The sequence below is a fragment of the Pseudopodoces humilis genome, chromosome 7, assembly GCF_049639895.1.
Source record: "Pseudopodoces humilis isolate 2021_Gansu_Grassland_sample_001 chromosome 7, ASM4963989v1, whole genome shotgun sequence".
Classification (NCBI taxonomy): domain Eukaryota; kingdom Metazoa; phylum Chordata; class Aves; order Passeriformes; family Paridae; genus Pseudopodoces; species Pseudopodoces humilis.
Window position 1 is genome coordinate 16,291,493 of NC_142206.1, and position 14,417 is coordinate 16,305,909.

Below are 14,417 nucleotides of genomic sequence, written 5' to 3' on the forward strand. Positions count from 1 at the left end.
CCACCTACCTGGTTAATGAGTTCTCCAGACATACTATTGCTCTGCAGCATCATCTATCAACACCTTCTTGTACTGGCCATGGCCTGTTGCAACAAATTTATACTTTTTGCCAGAAGGAATGGACTAAACAGGAGAGAAAGGAAGAGCCAAAGTCAGCATTTTTCTCCACTAAATAGGCAGTCAAAAACCAAATAACTGAAGCCAGAGGAGCACATGATTCAGTTGCCTTTAATCCCAGAGGGCTTGGAGATAGCCCATTCTGTACTGCCTTTTTGCCTCCTTCACACAAACTCTGCACAGATCCATCACCACCTTCAGTAAGCATAAGGTAACACAACAAGAACAGGATATGCAATAGGAAAGAAGATGCAATGCAGGCATTGTGAGGGAGGGCTCATCTAGGAGCCCAGATCCCCAAGCCAGGGTTGCTTTTATCTATGGCAGGCAACTCTGGGATTTACCAGATACTGGAACTTTCAACACAGGAACTGACAAGATACTTTGATCTTCCTCTCCCAGCCCAGACAGTTTGAGCAGTAGCTGCTTGCTGCATTTTAGGAGACATTTCCACAAACATTCCCGCAAAACCCCAGATCCATCTGCAACTGATACTGCCTTAGGTTCAGTTCCACTTAGCTTTGCATGTTTTGTTTACTCTCAGTGCCAAGGAGCATAACAAGAGCTAAGTTACTCAAATTTGAAGTTCCATTTGAGCCTAGAAGGCTGGAACTCCCAGCTCATGGGCTGAGAACAACATACTATTCAAGAGATCTTTCAGAATAACTGGATATAAAAGCATTTTTTCCCCCATTTTCACTAGAGCTGAACCAATAGCAATTCACTGTTAAGAAGGGCTCTTAAGCATGCAGCAATTGCATTGATAGCCAGATACAGGCAGCCCTTGTCCCTACAGAACATCATGCTCTCAATACTTCCAACCCAGCCAACAACTCTTTTCTTTTTCAGCAGAAGAAGTGCTCTCACACTCACAGACACCAGCTCACCTTGATACTGCTCTCAGGTTTGGGATTCCCCTTCTGTTCCCAAAGGCTTCTTTTACTCACGATGTCTCCAGCCACGATATCCTGAGGAAATTATGTTTTCATTACCCTTCATTGCTAATGCTGCTGAACGTGTCTTTGTTCACATCCACTTCCAACCCACACATCTGACCTCCTTTTTTTTATTTATAATATCACATCATCTGACCTATAACAGCTGCTGCTAAAACCCATGACTGTGAAAACGTCTTCCTGTTCCCTATGTCCTATGTTTTCCTATCACTCTTCCACAAGAGTCTGAATTAGCTCCAAGATGTTTATTTTCTTAAGTTCACTAACTATTTATGTTAGTGAACATGTAAACATCACGGCTTCTCTCCGTAAGGAATTCTGCTGTCATAAAGAGCAGATTTGCAACCACCGTGTAACAGAACCAGCCTCACCCACAACAACCAGAAAGTGAAATCTCTGAGAGCAATACATAATATTCTTCGCATTTTCCAAGTTTACAGGATTTATCACCTTGGTACAAGATGCAACTTTGTGCTTGACAACTGGAGCACAGCCCAAGCCCCTGTAGGGGATATATGCATTCTCCCCACCAGCTGATTTTAATTCCCATTGCAAATCAGCCTCAACCAGCAGCACAGATGTCTTCCTGGATGTACCACCAAGGAAAAACTGGGGACCCTATCAAAAAAATTGCATCTCCAAGGTGCAAAGCCTTACGACATGATGGAAGGCCTCAAATACCAATGCCTTTGGAGCTTGTAGGCCCCACAAACAAGAGGTACCCAAAGGATAAACACGGACAATGCTTGTTGTGCCCAGGGACCAGTCCCTGCCTCTGGCACAAGCAAGGCAAGTCCTCCAAGAGCTGTACCTTACAGGCTGAGGGCTTCACAGCAGATTGAGCAGTGACCTCCCCAGTCTCCCAGAGGCTTTTTGTGCTGGCTACCATCATGCTCGTGGTGGGAAGGTCAAGAGATGGCTGCCGGACGGGTTTTGGAGCCTTTGTGGAAGTCTGGAAAATAAATGGAGACAGTTTGCCATCAGAGCGTGTCTCTTGATTATCTTTAACCCTGGAAGGTCCTTGGAGATAAGGGGTTGTAAAAGGAGACTTGTAGAGTCCTACCAGCTCCTGTCAGACACTCCCACTCTTTTAAGCAGAGAACATGAAAAAACAAGCATGGGACAGCTTGCTAAAGAAACCTGCTTAGTGCTGTGGAGCGACATACAGACAGGAGCAAGGAGTGCTCTCACCCAAGGAAGACAATTTAGTTGTCATCTCAGAGATGGTAAGGCTAAGAGGCATGGTGGGAGAGCAGCACCAGCAAAGAGGGCTCCTGGGAGGTCAGGGGCAGAGACAACACAGCAACCCACCTCAATAGCCTGTGTGTACTGCTCCAGCCTGTCATCAATCTTCGACACAGGGAGAGGAGGCTGACTCCTCTTTATGCTGTTACTGCAGAACAGAGAGGAGGATTAAGGTGTTCCCCCAGTGCCTCAGGCAGATGGGAGGACTTTGAGGGCAACAGGCAGCCTGTCACCCTGCCCTTCCCCACAGCAGGACCTGCTGCAATCTCCATTTGCAGCAAGTGACCTGCTTTACCCTGAGGCCAGCCCCAGAAATACCTTTTCTGTATTGAGCGGTTCAGCGACTCAGTTCTGTCCGTGATCTGAAGGGGAGAAAGAAGACAAAGATGTAACTTCTATCACGGACCTCAGATGGATGCAGGTCACCATAGCTGACCATTTCTTGGCCCTGATCTCTCACCCATATTTTGGTAATAATTGCCTCATTCAGTCCCCATGTTCCCCTACTGATCAGAGAGACAGTGAGCATTCCCTTTCATCCTTCTTTCCAATCTGGGGAAGAGAACCCCAACCCATTTCAGGGGCAAACCAACAATGTATAAATTGACTGACAGCTGGAACACCAACCAGGACCATTTTCTCTACTCCCTCTGGTGAAGGAGAAGGTCTCTCTCAGACCTTTGGTTTCCTAGCCAGACACAAAAAGGGAAATGACAAGTACAGAAAGACAAGGGGGGAAAACTAGAGGCCACATCAGCAGAAGAGAAGCCAAGCACAGGAGCAGCACAGGCATGAGTTGGGTCAACTTATCCACGCCAGAGAAGCACAGAGACAGGGCAAATCAGCACATGGAGCTCTTCATGTCAAGTCATCAGGAAAGAGTTTTGCACCAGAGTCTCCTGTGCAATAACTCTTTGGCCAAGACAGGAAGGCAAGCAAATACTTCACAACCACTGCAGGAAAGGAAAGCTGAAATGTTGCTAAACCTTGTGACTCTTTCATGCCCCAGAAAAAAAAAGCTTACAGAGAGAAAAATCACCTTGAAGTCAAAGTGGGGGGCTTTCTTAACACCAGCTCCCACAGAGTCAAGGAGCAGCAACCAAGTAAAAAAGGAGACCTCTCCCCCTGTAAAACTGCTGCCTGTGCCACAGGAAACATCACCTAGCAAGTTAGCAGATAGAAAACAGCACTGAATGATCCTTTAAGATGCTTTCAGGATGCTGGTGCCAAATTTTATCTAAACAGAAGACAAGACAGCGTCACATAGAGGACACATTTACCAGCTGTGCCCAAGAGCACGAGACCCACTATAGAACAACCAAATAGTGCAACCCTGGCTAATAGAGATGACCTGGAGAGAGTCACTCTGCAGCGTCCCCCCAGAGCAGCTCTTCAGAAGCCCATCAGCCAGCTCTGCCTGCCTGCTGTCAGCCCACTCCTTTGCCTGCAGCTGCAGGAGCTGCTGCCTGCCTCTGAGCCGTGACTTCAGAGACTTCACCTTGCCCACTGATGGGCTGGTGCCTGACAGGGCACAGCACCAATCTGAAAGAGCAGTCTGGTAGATCTTTGCCTCAGCTTCAGAAACACAAGTACATATCGAAAGGAAAAAGCCTTGCCAGCCCTGCTAGGGAGATGGTGTGCCAGTGCAAACCTTACATAGGCACTTCTGAAAGGTCATGAACAAGCATCAGATTAAACAGAGGGGCCTAGAAAAAGCTGTAAGTGACAATGTATCTCAGTATGACAGTCTAGGTAGGAACAAACTTTCACTGTGCTATTTGGAGACCACCTCTCCCCACCTCTGGCATTCCCTTGCAGTGAGAATTGTGCATTTCCCTGCTCCCAAGCACTTTGTGAAGGCCCGAAGAAAACAGAGTTGCTCATTCAGCCAGGCTCAAAACTCAGGGCTCACAAGCAGCCTGTGACAAAACAGGGCTGGCACAAGACTTCCCCTTGAATCCATACACCCCTATTGCAGCCCTCGGGGCACGCTGGCCCTATGAACCCCAAACACCCTACAACCCAACATCAGCCTGCCCCAGATGTGTAGCCAGCCTCCACCAGCCACATCTGGCAGGGGAACACACCACCAACTGCAGATGCTTTTATCTTTCCGCTACAAGGAAGGCTTCTGCTGCGCTTCCTGTGCCAAAATACCACCTTGGTGGCCAATGTGTTTGGTTCCCAGTGTTCACAGAGCCCTGCTAGCTGGGGTGTAAAGATCACCCTTCCTTTGGAAAGATTCCAAGCCCAGATTTTTCCTGAACAGTTTTACATCCAGCTTAATGTGCAGGTGAAGTATGACATCACCATTATAAAATGGAGACCGTATTTCTAAACCTTTCCCTGGGCTAATCCTAGCAGCAGCAGTTATGCTGAGGTCAAGAACCTATGTGTGTTTCGGGGTTGTAAAGACAGAAGTTCCAGCACATAAAAGCTGCTGAAAGCATTTTGCACATTTTCCCACCAGTCTCACTTCAAGAACATGCTCTGGCTACCCCCACACTTTTCAAACCTGGCATTAGCACCCAGCCTGCACCCACACCCACCCTGTCTCCCCTCTTTTAATTTGACTATAAAATAGATTCTTCACTGAGAGCAAGAATCTGATGTCTGTAGATGATGAAACGGTCCTCTTGCCATCTATTTACTGATGCAGAAGGAAGTACTCATACAATCATCCCCAGTCAGGAAATATTGAGTAAGCCACAAATAGCACAAAACTAAATCCAAAAAAAAAAGCAAAGACAGTACTGATAGCAGATTAACAGGCTACACAGAGTCCTCACCATCTCCCTCGCTCCTACAATCAAAAAGGTTAGGGCTTACAAAGACAAAAAAACCCATTCAGTACAGAATCACTTATCTGTATCTATCGTATTCAAAAGCACGCACACAAAACAGAGGATTTGTAGTAAATGCAACACAAGTCATAAGATGCAATTCAGGTGGTGTTAATAATGGAAGTTTCACAAGAGCACCAGTGCAGACAGATGTGATTGGGAAGGACACAATGCTTCAAAGATCAGAAATCCCCATTTGTTTAAACAACTTAAGTCACACATTTTGCTCTAAGTAAGAGAAATGCCACTGTTTCAGTTATTGGGGCTTTTCCCCTTTGGAAGGGAGACTTGATTAAGATTAGGTTCTTGTGAATTTTGTTAAAGACAACACAAGCCGAAAGCAGAGGTATCTCAGTATCCCAATTACTCCCTGGAGCCCTCAATGAACTTTAGACTTTTAGAGTGATTGCTACAGCCTCCAACAGCTCAAGCAGACAAAGCAGGAGGAGAGGAGTTTGACAGCCATGAAAGACAAGGCAAATTGCTCAAGTGGTTTGTCTCAGCTTGTAGCAGGACGGATAACGGGATTCACACCCCACATTGCTGTAAGCCCTGGATAATCTTTCCTCATCATTAGTCAGGTCCTCTGTTGTGACAGTTGTCATGCATCCAGAGGGGCCCCAGGAACACAAACCTTTGTGGAGCACGCTGCAGTGTGGTCAGAGAACAGCTCCTCCTCTTCCAGACTGGCAAGGCTTGGGGCCTTCTGGCGTTTCTCTGGTGTTTCCTCTTCCTTCCCTCCATCATTTCGCCTTCTCTTCTTTTCCTGAGTGCAGAAAAAGAACAAGCCAGGAAGCAAGTTGATCAAACTGCTTATTATGCAACAACAGTGATTTTTCCCGTCTGCCAGGCTTCCTGCTTTACACTAAATAAACACAAAAGCACAGAAACTTTGAGTTAACATTATCTAATTTGGAAACATTCAGGAAGAAGCTTATATGCCATTTGGAAAGGAGGGCAGAAATCAGAGATTTTGCAGGTTCAAGATTCTCAAATGGTACGAAAAGGGGTCCTTGCATCAATTATAAAAATCTCTTACCACAATTGCTATAGGAAAACATTAACTTCTCATTTAAAGGCTAAAAGGAGAGAAGCTGCCTCTAGAAAAAAGGGTTGGAAAGAGTAACACAGTTCAAATGCAAAAGTCTTACTAGCCCCAGACAGTCAAAATCCATTTACAAATGATATTTGAAGCTCAGCCCCCTAACTTGCACCCCCACTTCAATTCCAACTTTGTCTCTCTTTCCCCCCACTTAACCACTTAAGGAATTATCAGAACAACAAAAAAAACCTCAGCTGGGAACAATGCAAGGCTAAGAGAGCTATCAAGACAAAGTGCTCCAAAGGTGTGATAAAGGCTGAGGAGAGAAAAAACAAGCAGCATAATTTAGATTTGAGTTCTCCTGTAAAGCTACTCACAGCCCACAAGGCCACAGGAGAATTAAAACTTTCCTCCTCAGTAGGACAGGGACATGGCAAAGCCACCACAAACTCTGGGAGCAAACACACCACCCTGACAAAAGGGCAGAGGCTGCCTGCAGTGACCATAAGAAGGCACAGCACACAGGGAAGAGTGGCTCCAGCCCCAGGTTATGCCATGAAAGCACATCTAATGTCTGCATGGGCTCAACTTCCAGCAGCAATAGTGAGCCAAGACACAGGAGAGCAGCCCCCAGCATCAGCTGTCCCACCACTCCTCTGGAAAGAAGGTCAGCTCCTCCTGATCTCACCTCTTGCTCAGCTTGTTCCCCTTCCTCCTGCTCTTGGGCCTCTTCTTCCTCCTGGCACAGCCTCCCTTCCTCTCTACCAACCATATTCTCCTCCAGGCTTTCCTGATCCAGCTGGATCTGCTCCAGTTTGACTTCAGCTTCCCTCACACCACTGTCCTCTTCTTCGTATGACTGTCTTGGAGACCTGGAGGTGGGGGAAGAGATCAAAGAAGAAAAGCACAGTTATGAGCCTACAGACACCATGAGATATCTCCAACCTCTAAAAATCCACTTTTATCACTTCCCCAAGCCTACAGCTTGCTGACTATTCCACACCAGGGCTCACAGACAGCTCCAGGCACACAGATATAACAGCAGTCACATTTCATTCCCTCACTTCAAATGTCCAAGACCAGCTCAGCTAAGAGCTGTGGCAGAGCTGAAGGTATCTGCACATTACCAGCATCATGATGAGGAAAATCCATAGGAAAGCAGAGAAGAACTCTCTGCTCAAACCCCTGGCACAGAGGACGCTGCTACCATGACGTGTTGGCTCCATCCTCTCCCGGGTGCAACAGCACATCCTGCAGTCAAACACAAATCTGATGCTGCCCCCATGGTTCCCAGCATTAATTCAATGTGGGGCACCAAACACAGCCCTTCTCCGCCTAAACTCATCTTCCATGTTAACAGAGTCTCTTGCTGGAGGAGAACCCAGCCAACTACACATGAACATGCTTCTCAAGCTGAAACTAAACTCTAGGGCAAGGCTGCAGAGCCACTCCTCTGGAATCATTTCATGGGCAAGGCACGGTGCTTCACAAGCAATGCCGTATTGACACCTGATCCCAAACCTCAGTTTCGCCCACTGGAAAAAATTACATCTCTATTCACATCACACATCTTGTAACCCAGCAAAACAAAGGAGTTCCAAATCAGATGGGGTCACCCCTTGGCTCAGGGGGTTAAAAAACCACAATGGGTTTGGTACAAGAGGATTGCTCCAGGTCTCCAAGGCTGCGAGAGGAGACCCAGGAGTGTTTCTGCAATGAGCTTTGCAAAAGCAGAGCAGCCCATGCCTTTGGACACTGGGACCACAGAACCCCAGGACTCTCACTGGCTCACAGCCACACACCAAGCTGTTATTGCCATCTTACTTTCCCCAGCCAAAAGAGCTTTCTCCTCCTCCCAGTTCTTAGAAAATTGCCTGGCTTGAAAGAGCAGGGCTAGAGAGCTGGCTAGCAGGCAGCTGCCAAAGGGCAAGGCTGATTCACTGCTCCTCCCTCAACAGGCAGCAACAAAACTCAAAAACAAGTTCCAACAAGACCTTTCCACCCCCCTCTCTGCTGCTGGAAAGACAGCTCACAGGTCAGCCAACATCCAGCCCTCCACACTGACCACACGGGGAAAAAAAATAATACATATGGTGGCCCACTTGACTTGCTTCTCATCATCCTCTCAGCAAGAGCAAACAGGCTCTGAAGGCCCAGGAAGCTAGCAGCTCTCCACCAGGATGCCAGCAATGTCCCCAGCTCAAGTGCAAGCTCATATTAAACATTAAGGCCAGCAAACACAGTGCAGCCCACGGGATGCCTTTCACACCACAGCAATGTTGTATGGGAGGCAGCTAGGCCAGCACAGCTTCTGGCACACAGCTGACAGCATGGATCTCCTACCTCAAAGAGGAGAACCAGGACCAAAAAGAAAATGTGCCTTGGCACCAAGGCCCTCAGGGGATGCAGGACCTGGTTTAGTTCCATCCAACAGAGAGCAGCTGTCTCCATCCACTCTTTCACAGCCACCCCTTAAAAGCCAGGATTTGCTCCATCTTCATTTGAAGAGGAATGAAGGGAGCTGGGAAATGGTGACCACAGCACTGCTTGTCCCAGCGGGGCACCACAGGCAGACACACCACCTACCTGTGCTCACACCACACTCCAAGCTCCTCTTTGGAGGAGGCAGCTCCCCAAGGACAAAGCTGCTGAAAGGGCTTTATAAGGCACAGCCCCTGCTACAAAGAAAATCCAGCCCTTGCAAAAAGCCTACCCCCAGTAAGCCCTCAGAGCCTGAGCCCCTTCAGCTGCCTCTCCCAACCAAGCCACAGCTACAGCTCCTGCTTCTAAAGCACCACCTCTCACTGATGGGCTTCACCTGCCATGAACACCACCTCCCTTCCCTCTACAGGATAAACACAAGCATCACATAAAAACCCAGTCAGAAATACCTGGGGAGGATAATGTTAATTCCAACTAATTCTCTTTTGAAGGTCAAGGAGGGAATAGCAGTAGCCTTTCTTTCCAGAAAAGCCCTTTGCAAGAGGGGCTGGAAAAAGAGGCAGCAAACCAAAAAGCAGATGATTTCTAATTGCTCCCACAGATGTTATAGTCACGTTGTGCTGGGCCTTGGAGCTGTTTGAGAAGTGCTCGTGGGGTCAAGGCTGAAAAGGTACAGCTTGCAGCATGGTTTAGCCACAGCATTTGGAGAAAAGTAATGACACTTTGAGCTCTTTTTATTTATCCAGCAGTAAATATTAATCTTAAGCATTTTTTCAGGCACAGAAAAGTTTGGGCTGGAAAGGACCTTTAGAGGTCATCTAGTCCAATCCCTCTGAAATAACCAGGAACCTTTTCAATCAGATCAGGTTTCTCAGAGACCTGTCCAATGTGAATGTTCCCAGAGAAGGGGTATCCACCACCTCTCTGTGCAAAGATTTCTTCAGGGTAAAGAAGAGGCTATGCCAAAAATTCCCTACAAAATCAAGCTGCCAAGAGAGCTGAGTCACAGAGTTCATGTGCAGGTAGATGGTGTCCAAGGGAAGTGGTTAAGGCAGGAGTTTGGTTTAGTTCTGTAAGGGAGGAGTGATGGGAGATGGGGACTAAACAGTTGGCACACAAGCACCTCTCGGGGCTCTTTGCTGCCTGTTTTTCCCTGCTCAAAGAGGAGTCAGGCACAAGGTGGGCTGGGACCTTAACACCCACTATGCTGACATGAGCCAGGAAGCAGCAATAACTTAGAAGAGTTTTTTAGGCTGGCCTGGATTATTTTAGAGAGTGTTTCAGCCCCTGCAGCAGCTCAGGTGGCTTAAATCTGCTGTTGTCACTCCTCCAAACCCAGGCGTGCTGGCAGGCTGCCACTGCTTGGAGCACAAAGCTCAATCCAAACATCCCCAAAGCTTGGAGCCATTCCTGGGCCCTTCCTCCCTGCTAGCCCAAGTGGCAGGCAGAGAGCATCGGGGCCTGCTCTGTCCTGCTGATGCTCCAGACTCTGGACTCATTCTTACACGTGCTAGTCTTGAGCAGGCTTTGGTCACCCCTCCTCAGGGACAGTCCTTTTGCTTGGTTCATCTGTGTCCTACCCACCTCTGCTTGCGCTGCTCGAGCTTCTGGGACCAGTCACTGAACCCCTCATCTTCCTCCAGCTCTGAAGTCCCAGATGGCTTGAAGTCATAGCTGAAACACGGCAAGAAGGAAATTAGCATTGAGAGGCATACAAAAAGGCCTAAAGGTGGCCTGAAAGAGCCACAGCCTGACACAGCTCTCCTCTCCTTCCACTCCTTCCATTTATTCTTCTTTGGGTGAGCTGCAGTGTTGGAGATAGCCATGGCAAAATCATTCCAGTATTTGTGGCCCTGGCCACAAATGTGTGCTCAGGCTAACAGAAAAGCTCCCAGGGAGCAAGAGAGACTGGCTGAATGCTGTTTGAAAACTGGCCACTTCCCTGTGTCCCTCTGCAAACACAACCCCAGGAGAAGCACAAAGCCAGCACAGCCCCGTCATCACCACTTCAGCTGATGTCCATCCCTCTGGCTCCCGAGAACACCGCTGTCTTCCTGCAAACCCTCTGTTCTCCTGACTATTTCTGGTTTTCTTCAGCAGGGCTAAGGGAGAACAGGAGGTTCACTCCGTCCCTTTGGAGCAAGGAAATGCAGGGGTGGGTTTGAACTAAGGGGAGTGACCTGGATAGGATGAGTCCCTGTGTGGGAAGAGTCACAGGAAGGAGGGGGCAGGATGTACACAAGAGAGAATGAAGCTCTTCAGAAGATTAATAGCCAGGGCTGACCCTGGCTGCATGAGCAAGCCCAGGTGGCTGTCAGCAGCTGTAAACAAAACCAGGGAATGGCCAGAGAAGAAGAAACATCTTTGTGGTCGAGCCTGGCCCAGCAAGCTTTGGCATCATAGAGCAGGGACCAAACCCCTTCATTTCAGGAGTTGGTCTTGTCATTGCCCTCTTAAGCACTCAGTTAAATTTGGGCAACGCCAGTGGTCCTTGGGGCCAGCAGCACGGCTGTGCCCACGCCAGCAGGACTGGGGCCTGCAAGCTGGGTTACTGGGGCTGCTACACACTGCTCTGGCCTGAGGCTGCTCACAGCACCAACCAGCAAAGCAGAGACCAGAGATCTCAGCTGCTGTTTTAAAGACCTTTTCAAATTATTTCCTAGCCGCCACATGAGGGGGGGTTTGAAAAAGCTAATGACTATTATTACTTTCCTTCTGTTTGCTTTTAGAGTAGACTGCAGTGGTTTTGTCCACAGAAAATCATCATGTGTACTTCCACAAAAGATTGTGAAGGTGTTTTACAGTGCTTTTATATTAAAAAAAAAAAAAAAAAAAAGAAAAGAAAAGAAATCCTGAATAATTTTGGAAGTATAGTCGAAAAAAAACCAAAATCTTTTAATGGAAAAATAATAGATTTTCATAAATAACTTTAGATATATTTTCAGTAAAATGAAGACGTTGCTTCTCTGTGACTATAACACCAAACCCTGCCACCACTTTTCCATTGTGTTCAACAGATTTAGAAATAAGCTTAACAGATAAATAGTGCTAAGACTGAGGACTTTGAGACAAGAATTTGGCAATTCAGAGTGCAGACTAGTTTTTGTGCTGTACAGCATCTGGGCTGCTGAACTGTGGACGTGGGGAGGCTGCAGTAGGATGAGGTGTTTGATGCTGGGGATGTCATCCTATCCCTTCTCCAGGTGTTTCCTCTTTGACAGCAGATAGCTCAGCATCTCCATAAATGCCTCCTGAGCTATTTCCATTTAGGACTCACCCTATTAAAGCACAAAGTTAATTCTAACCCTTGGAGCTGTGAACTGCACCAGTTCAGGTGCTGCTTCATGCTTCCCAGTGCCAGGGCAGCATCCCCCAAGGGAGGAATGGGAAGTCCAGCCAGGATAGGTGATTTCTTGCACTGTGATCTGCCTGGGGTTGTGCATCTCATCCACAGACACATCTGTCTTTGCACATATCAGGAAACTCCATTACTTACAGTGTAGGATGACTCCCAAGTTGAAATTTAACCAAGCACTGAAATCATTGGCAATGGGGAAACCCTGCCCCAAGCTGTCCCAGGGTAAACTCTCTGGGCAGTAAAACCCCCAGCCTCCAGCCAAGAAAATCATCAAAGCAGGACTTCTGGGGTTTTCTGCCCAAACAAGAAAGTACACGATTTGCTAGTGTGCGCTAAATCCCCCAGCCCAAACCTATTAGAGAACTTCCCCATCTTCCCCAAACCACCCCAAATAACAGGGACACACACTCGGTGCCTGCAGGTGGGGTTTCCTGCAAGGAAAAAGTGTGCTGCTGAAGGATTTATCCACAGGTATTTCTTACTGGTTTTCCTGAGCCAGAGCTGCACTCTCTGAGCAGGAGACGGTGCCATTCAAGCCCTCTTCTGCCTGGGACCGCAGCTGCTTCTCCCGCTCCCGCCGCCGCCGCTCCCTCGCTGCCTCCTCCTCATCTTCCACGCTCCACTGTGCTGTCAGCCTGCCAAGCCAGAGGGAAAACTCATCTTTAATGCCATCAGGCAGTCCTGTGAAACCTGGTAACAATCCTCTGAGGTGCCTGGGCTCCCCCCAGCAAGCAGAGGAGAGGTCCCACCATAAGCAGTGATCCTCCAACTGGCATCCTCACCTCCAGCAGCACAGCTCCGCACTGGGATGGACTGATGGACAAGGATAAGGTGGGACATAGGGACTGGGAGAGGGGTGCAGGAGAGCCTGCAAGTCTCTAGAAAGAAGATGTGGTACATATCCTCTTCCTACCTGCCTGTGGGCTGAAGCCCACCAAAAAGCACCATTCCCTTCAAAAACAGCCTTGCACCTCTGGAAGGGCTTGTAAATGGTCCTGCAGTGCTGCAAGATGTCTGAAGGGTTTGTAAAGAGTCTTGCATTGCTGTAAGAAATCCAACACCTTCATCTCAAGCTTTGGCCCACGGAAGGCAAGATCTGTAACCTGGGGATGAATTCCCTTCGGCAGTTGAGCTGCTTCTGCCTGATCAGGAGCCAAGGAAACAGTGGCGGAGGGCAGCACCTATGTCCTTCTCTGCCCTGCCTGGCTTCCTGTCACCCCTGTGGAGAAGAAAAACCTGCCCTGGCTTCTCCCAGTCATCTCAACTGCTGGATAATAATGCCTCTATCAGCAGAACAGCCTCTTGCATCCCCAAGGAAGTGATAAGGTGGATGCCACATTCCTTCTCTGCTGATAACGCCAGTCCAGTCACTCCCCACGTGAGATCAGTTCCTGCTCCACTGGCAGCACCAGCTGAGATTCAGGCAGAAAGGGACATGCCATGGGGTGGCCACCACTCACCCAAAGGGCCTGTGATGCCAGCTGGAGCTGGGCAGGTCTGATTTGTGGTACACAGGGCTGATGCTAGGGCTGATTCTGGGGCAGATACCTCCTCACCCCACTCATCCCTGAGTCAGCCAGGTCCAAAACAGATACAAAGGCTGTTTCCCCTGGCATTTTCAAGCCTGTTTACAGAAATGCCTTTCAGGAAGGCACACACATGGGAGCTGGGAAGTCAATCTCCCAGCAGCAGCAGGACCCAGCCCAACCTGCATTTCCCCACCTCAGGCACACTGTCCTCTTAGGATGAACCTGCTCAATGGGAGACACAGTGCAACATTATTCAGATTGGAACAAAGAGCCTGTGGAAAGGAAAATGGGGAAGAAACCAAACAGAAATGCCTTAGTTGAGACTTGTTCAGTTAGAAAGGCCTTTTTCATCAATTGATCCCAACGGGCTTTTCCCCCCACCATTGCTGGGGTAGCGGGGTATCTGTCCTGAACTTCAAAAGAAACCAAAAAAGGCAGCAAAGCCAGGTTGTGAGCTCAGTGAAGAAAGGTTGCCCATGCCCATGGAGGAGCAGGAAACAAAGCAGACCCCAGGACTAGTCCAAGAGAATGCTCCACTGCCGTGTAGTTATTGCCTGCCTTATTTTGGGTGGGGTCTTTCTGCAAGCACCAAATTCAGCTCTTTCCCTTTTTACCCCCTCATTGCTCCTTGCCACCTTGCTCTTCATGAGGAACAAAACAGACCCAGAGCAGAGCCTGGACTCCCCTCCTCCCTTCCCTACTCATCCCACACTCCTATTTATTATTTTTCCTCAGGTTCCCATAGAAACCCTTGTCTGTGGACCTGGCAGTAAGCCACCATGTTGTTGCTTTTTTTTTTTTTTTTAATATATAAATGAAGTCATTCATTAAACTCTGCCATGATCTCCCTCCCTTGTGCGACAGCTCCAGATAGTCTCCAATTCA

At 48.3% G+C, this 14,417-nt stretch overlaps 1 protein-coding gene across 3 annotated transcripts in view; it reads right to left on the reverse strand.

The window, feature by feature from the left end:
- LSP1 (lymphocyte specific protein 1) overlaps positions 1–14,417 on the reverse strand; it is a 47,652-nt gene that overhangs the window by 10,812 nt on the left and 22,423 nt on the right. For 2 of the 3 annotated variants that reach the window (XM_005522347.3, XM_014252074.2), the window contains exons 2-10: positions 12,486–12,638; positions 10,230–10,319; positions 6,892–7,075; positions 5,796–5,927; positions 2,637–2,680; positions 2,385–2,466; positions 1,885–2,025; positions 1,005–1,085; positions 9–123 (exon numbers count right to left, since the gene is read on the reverse strand). In XM_005522347.3, the coding sequence (XP_005522404.1) occupies positions 34–123; positions 1,005–1,085; positions 1,885–2,025; positions 2,385–2,466; positions 2,637–2,680; positions 5,796–5,927; positions 6,892–7,075; positions 10,230–10,319; positions 12,486–12,638 (997 nt within the window). In that variant the 3' untranslated portion in view covers positions 9–33. Of the gene's footprint in view, positions 1–8; positions 124–1,004; positions 1,086–1,884; positions 2,026–2,384; positions 2,467–2,636; positions 2,681–5,795; positions 5,928–6,891; positions 7,076–10,229; positions 10,320–12,485; positions 12,639–12,916; positions 13,224–14,417 lie in introns of those variants that run through there. The other variant, XM_088057493.1, reaches the window with a different exon arrangement.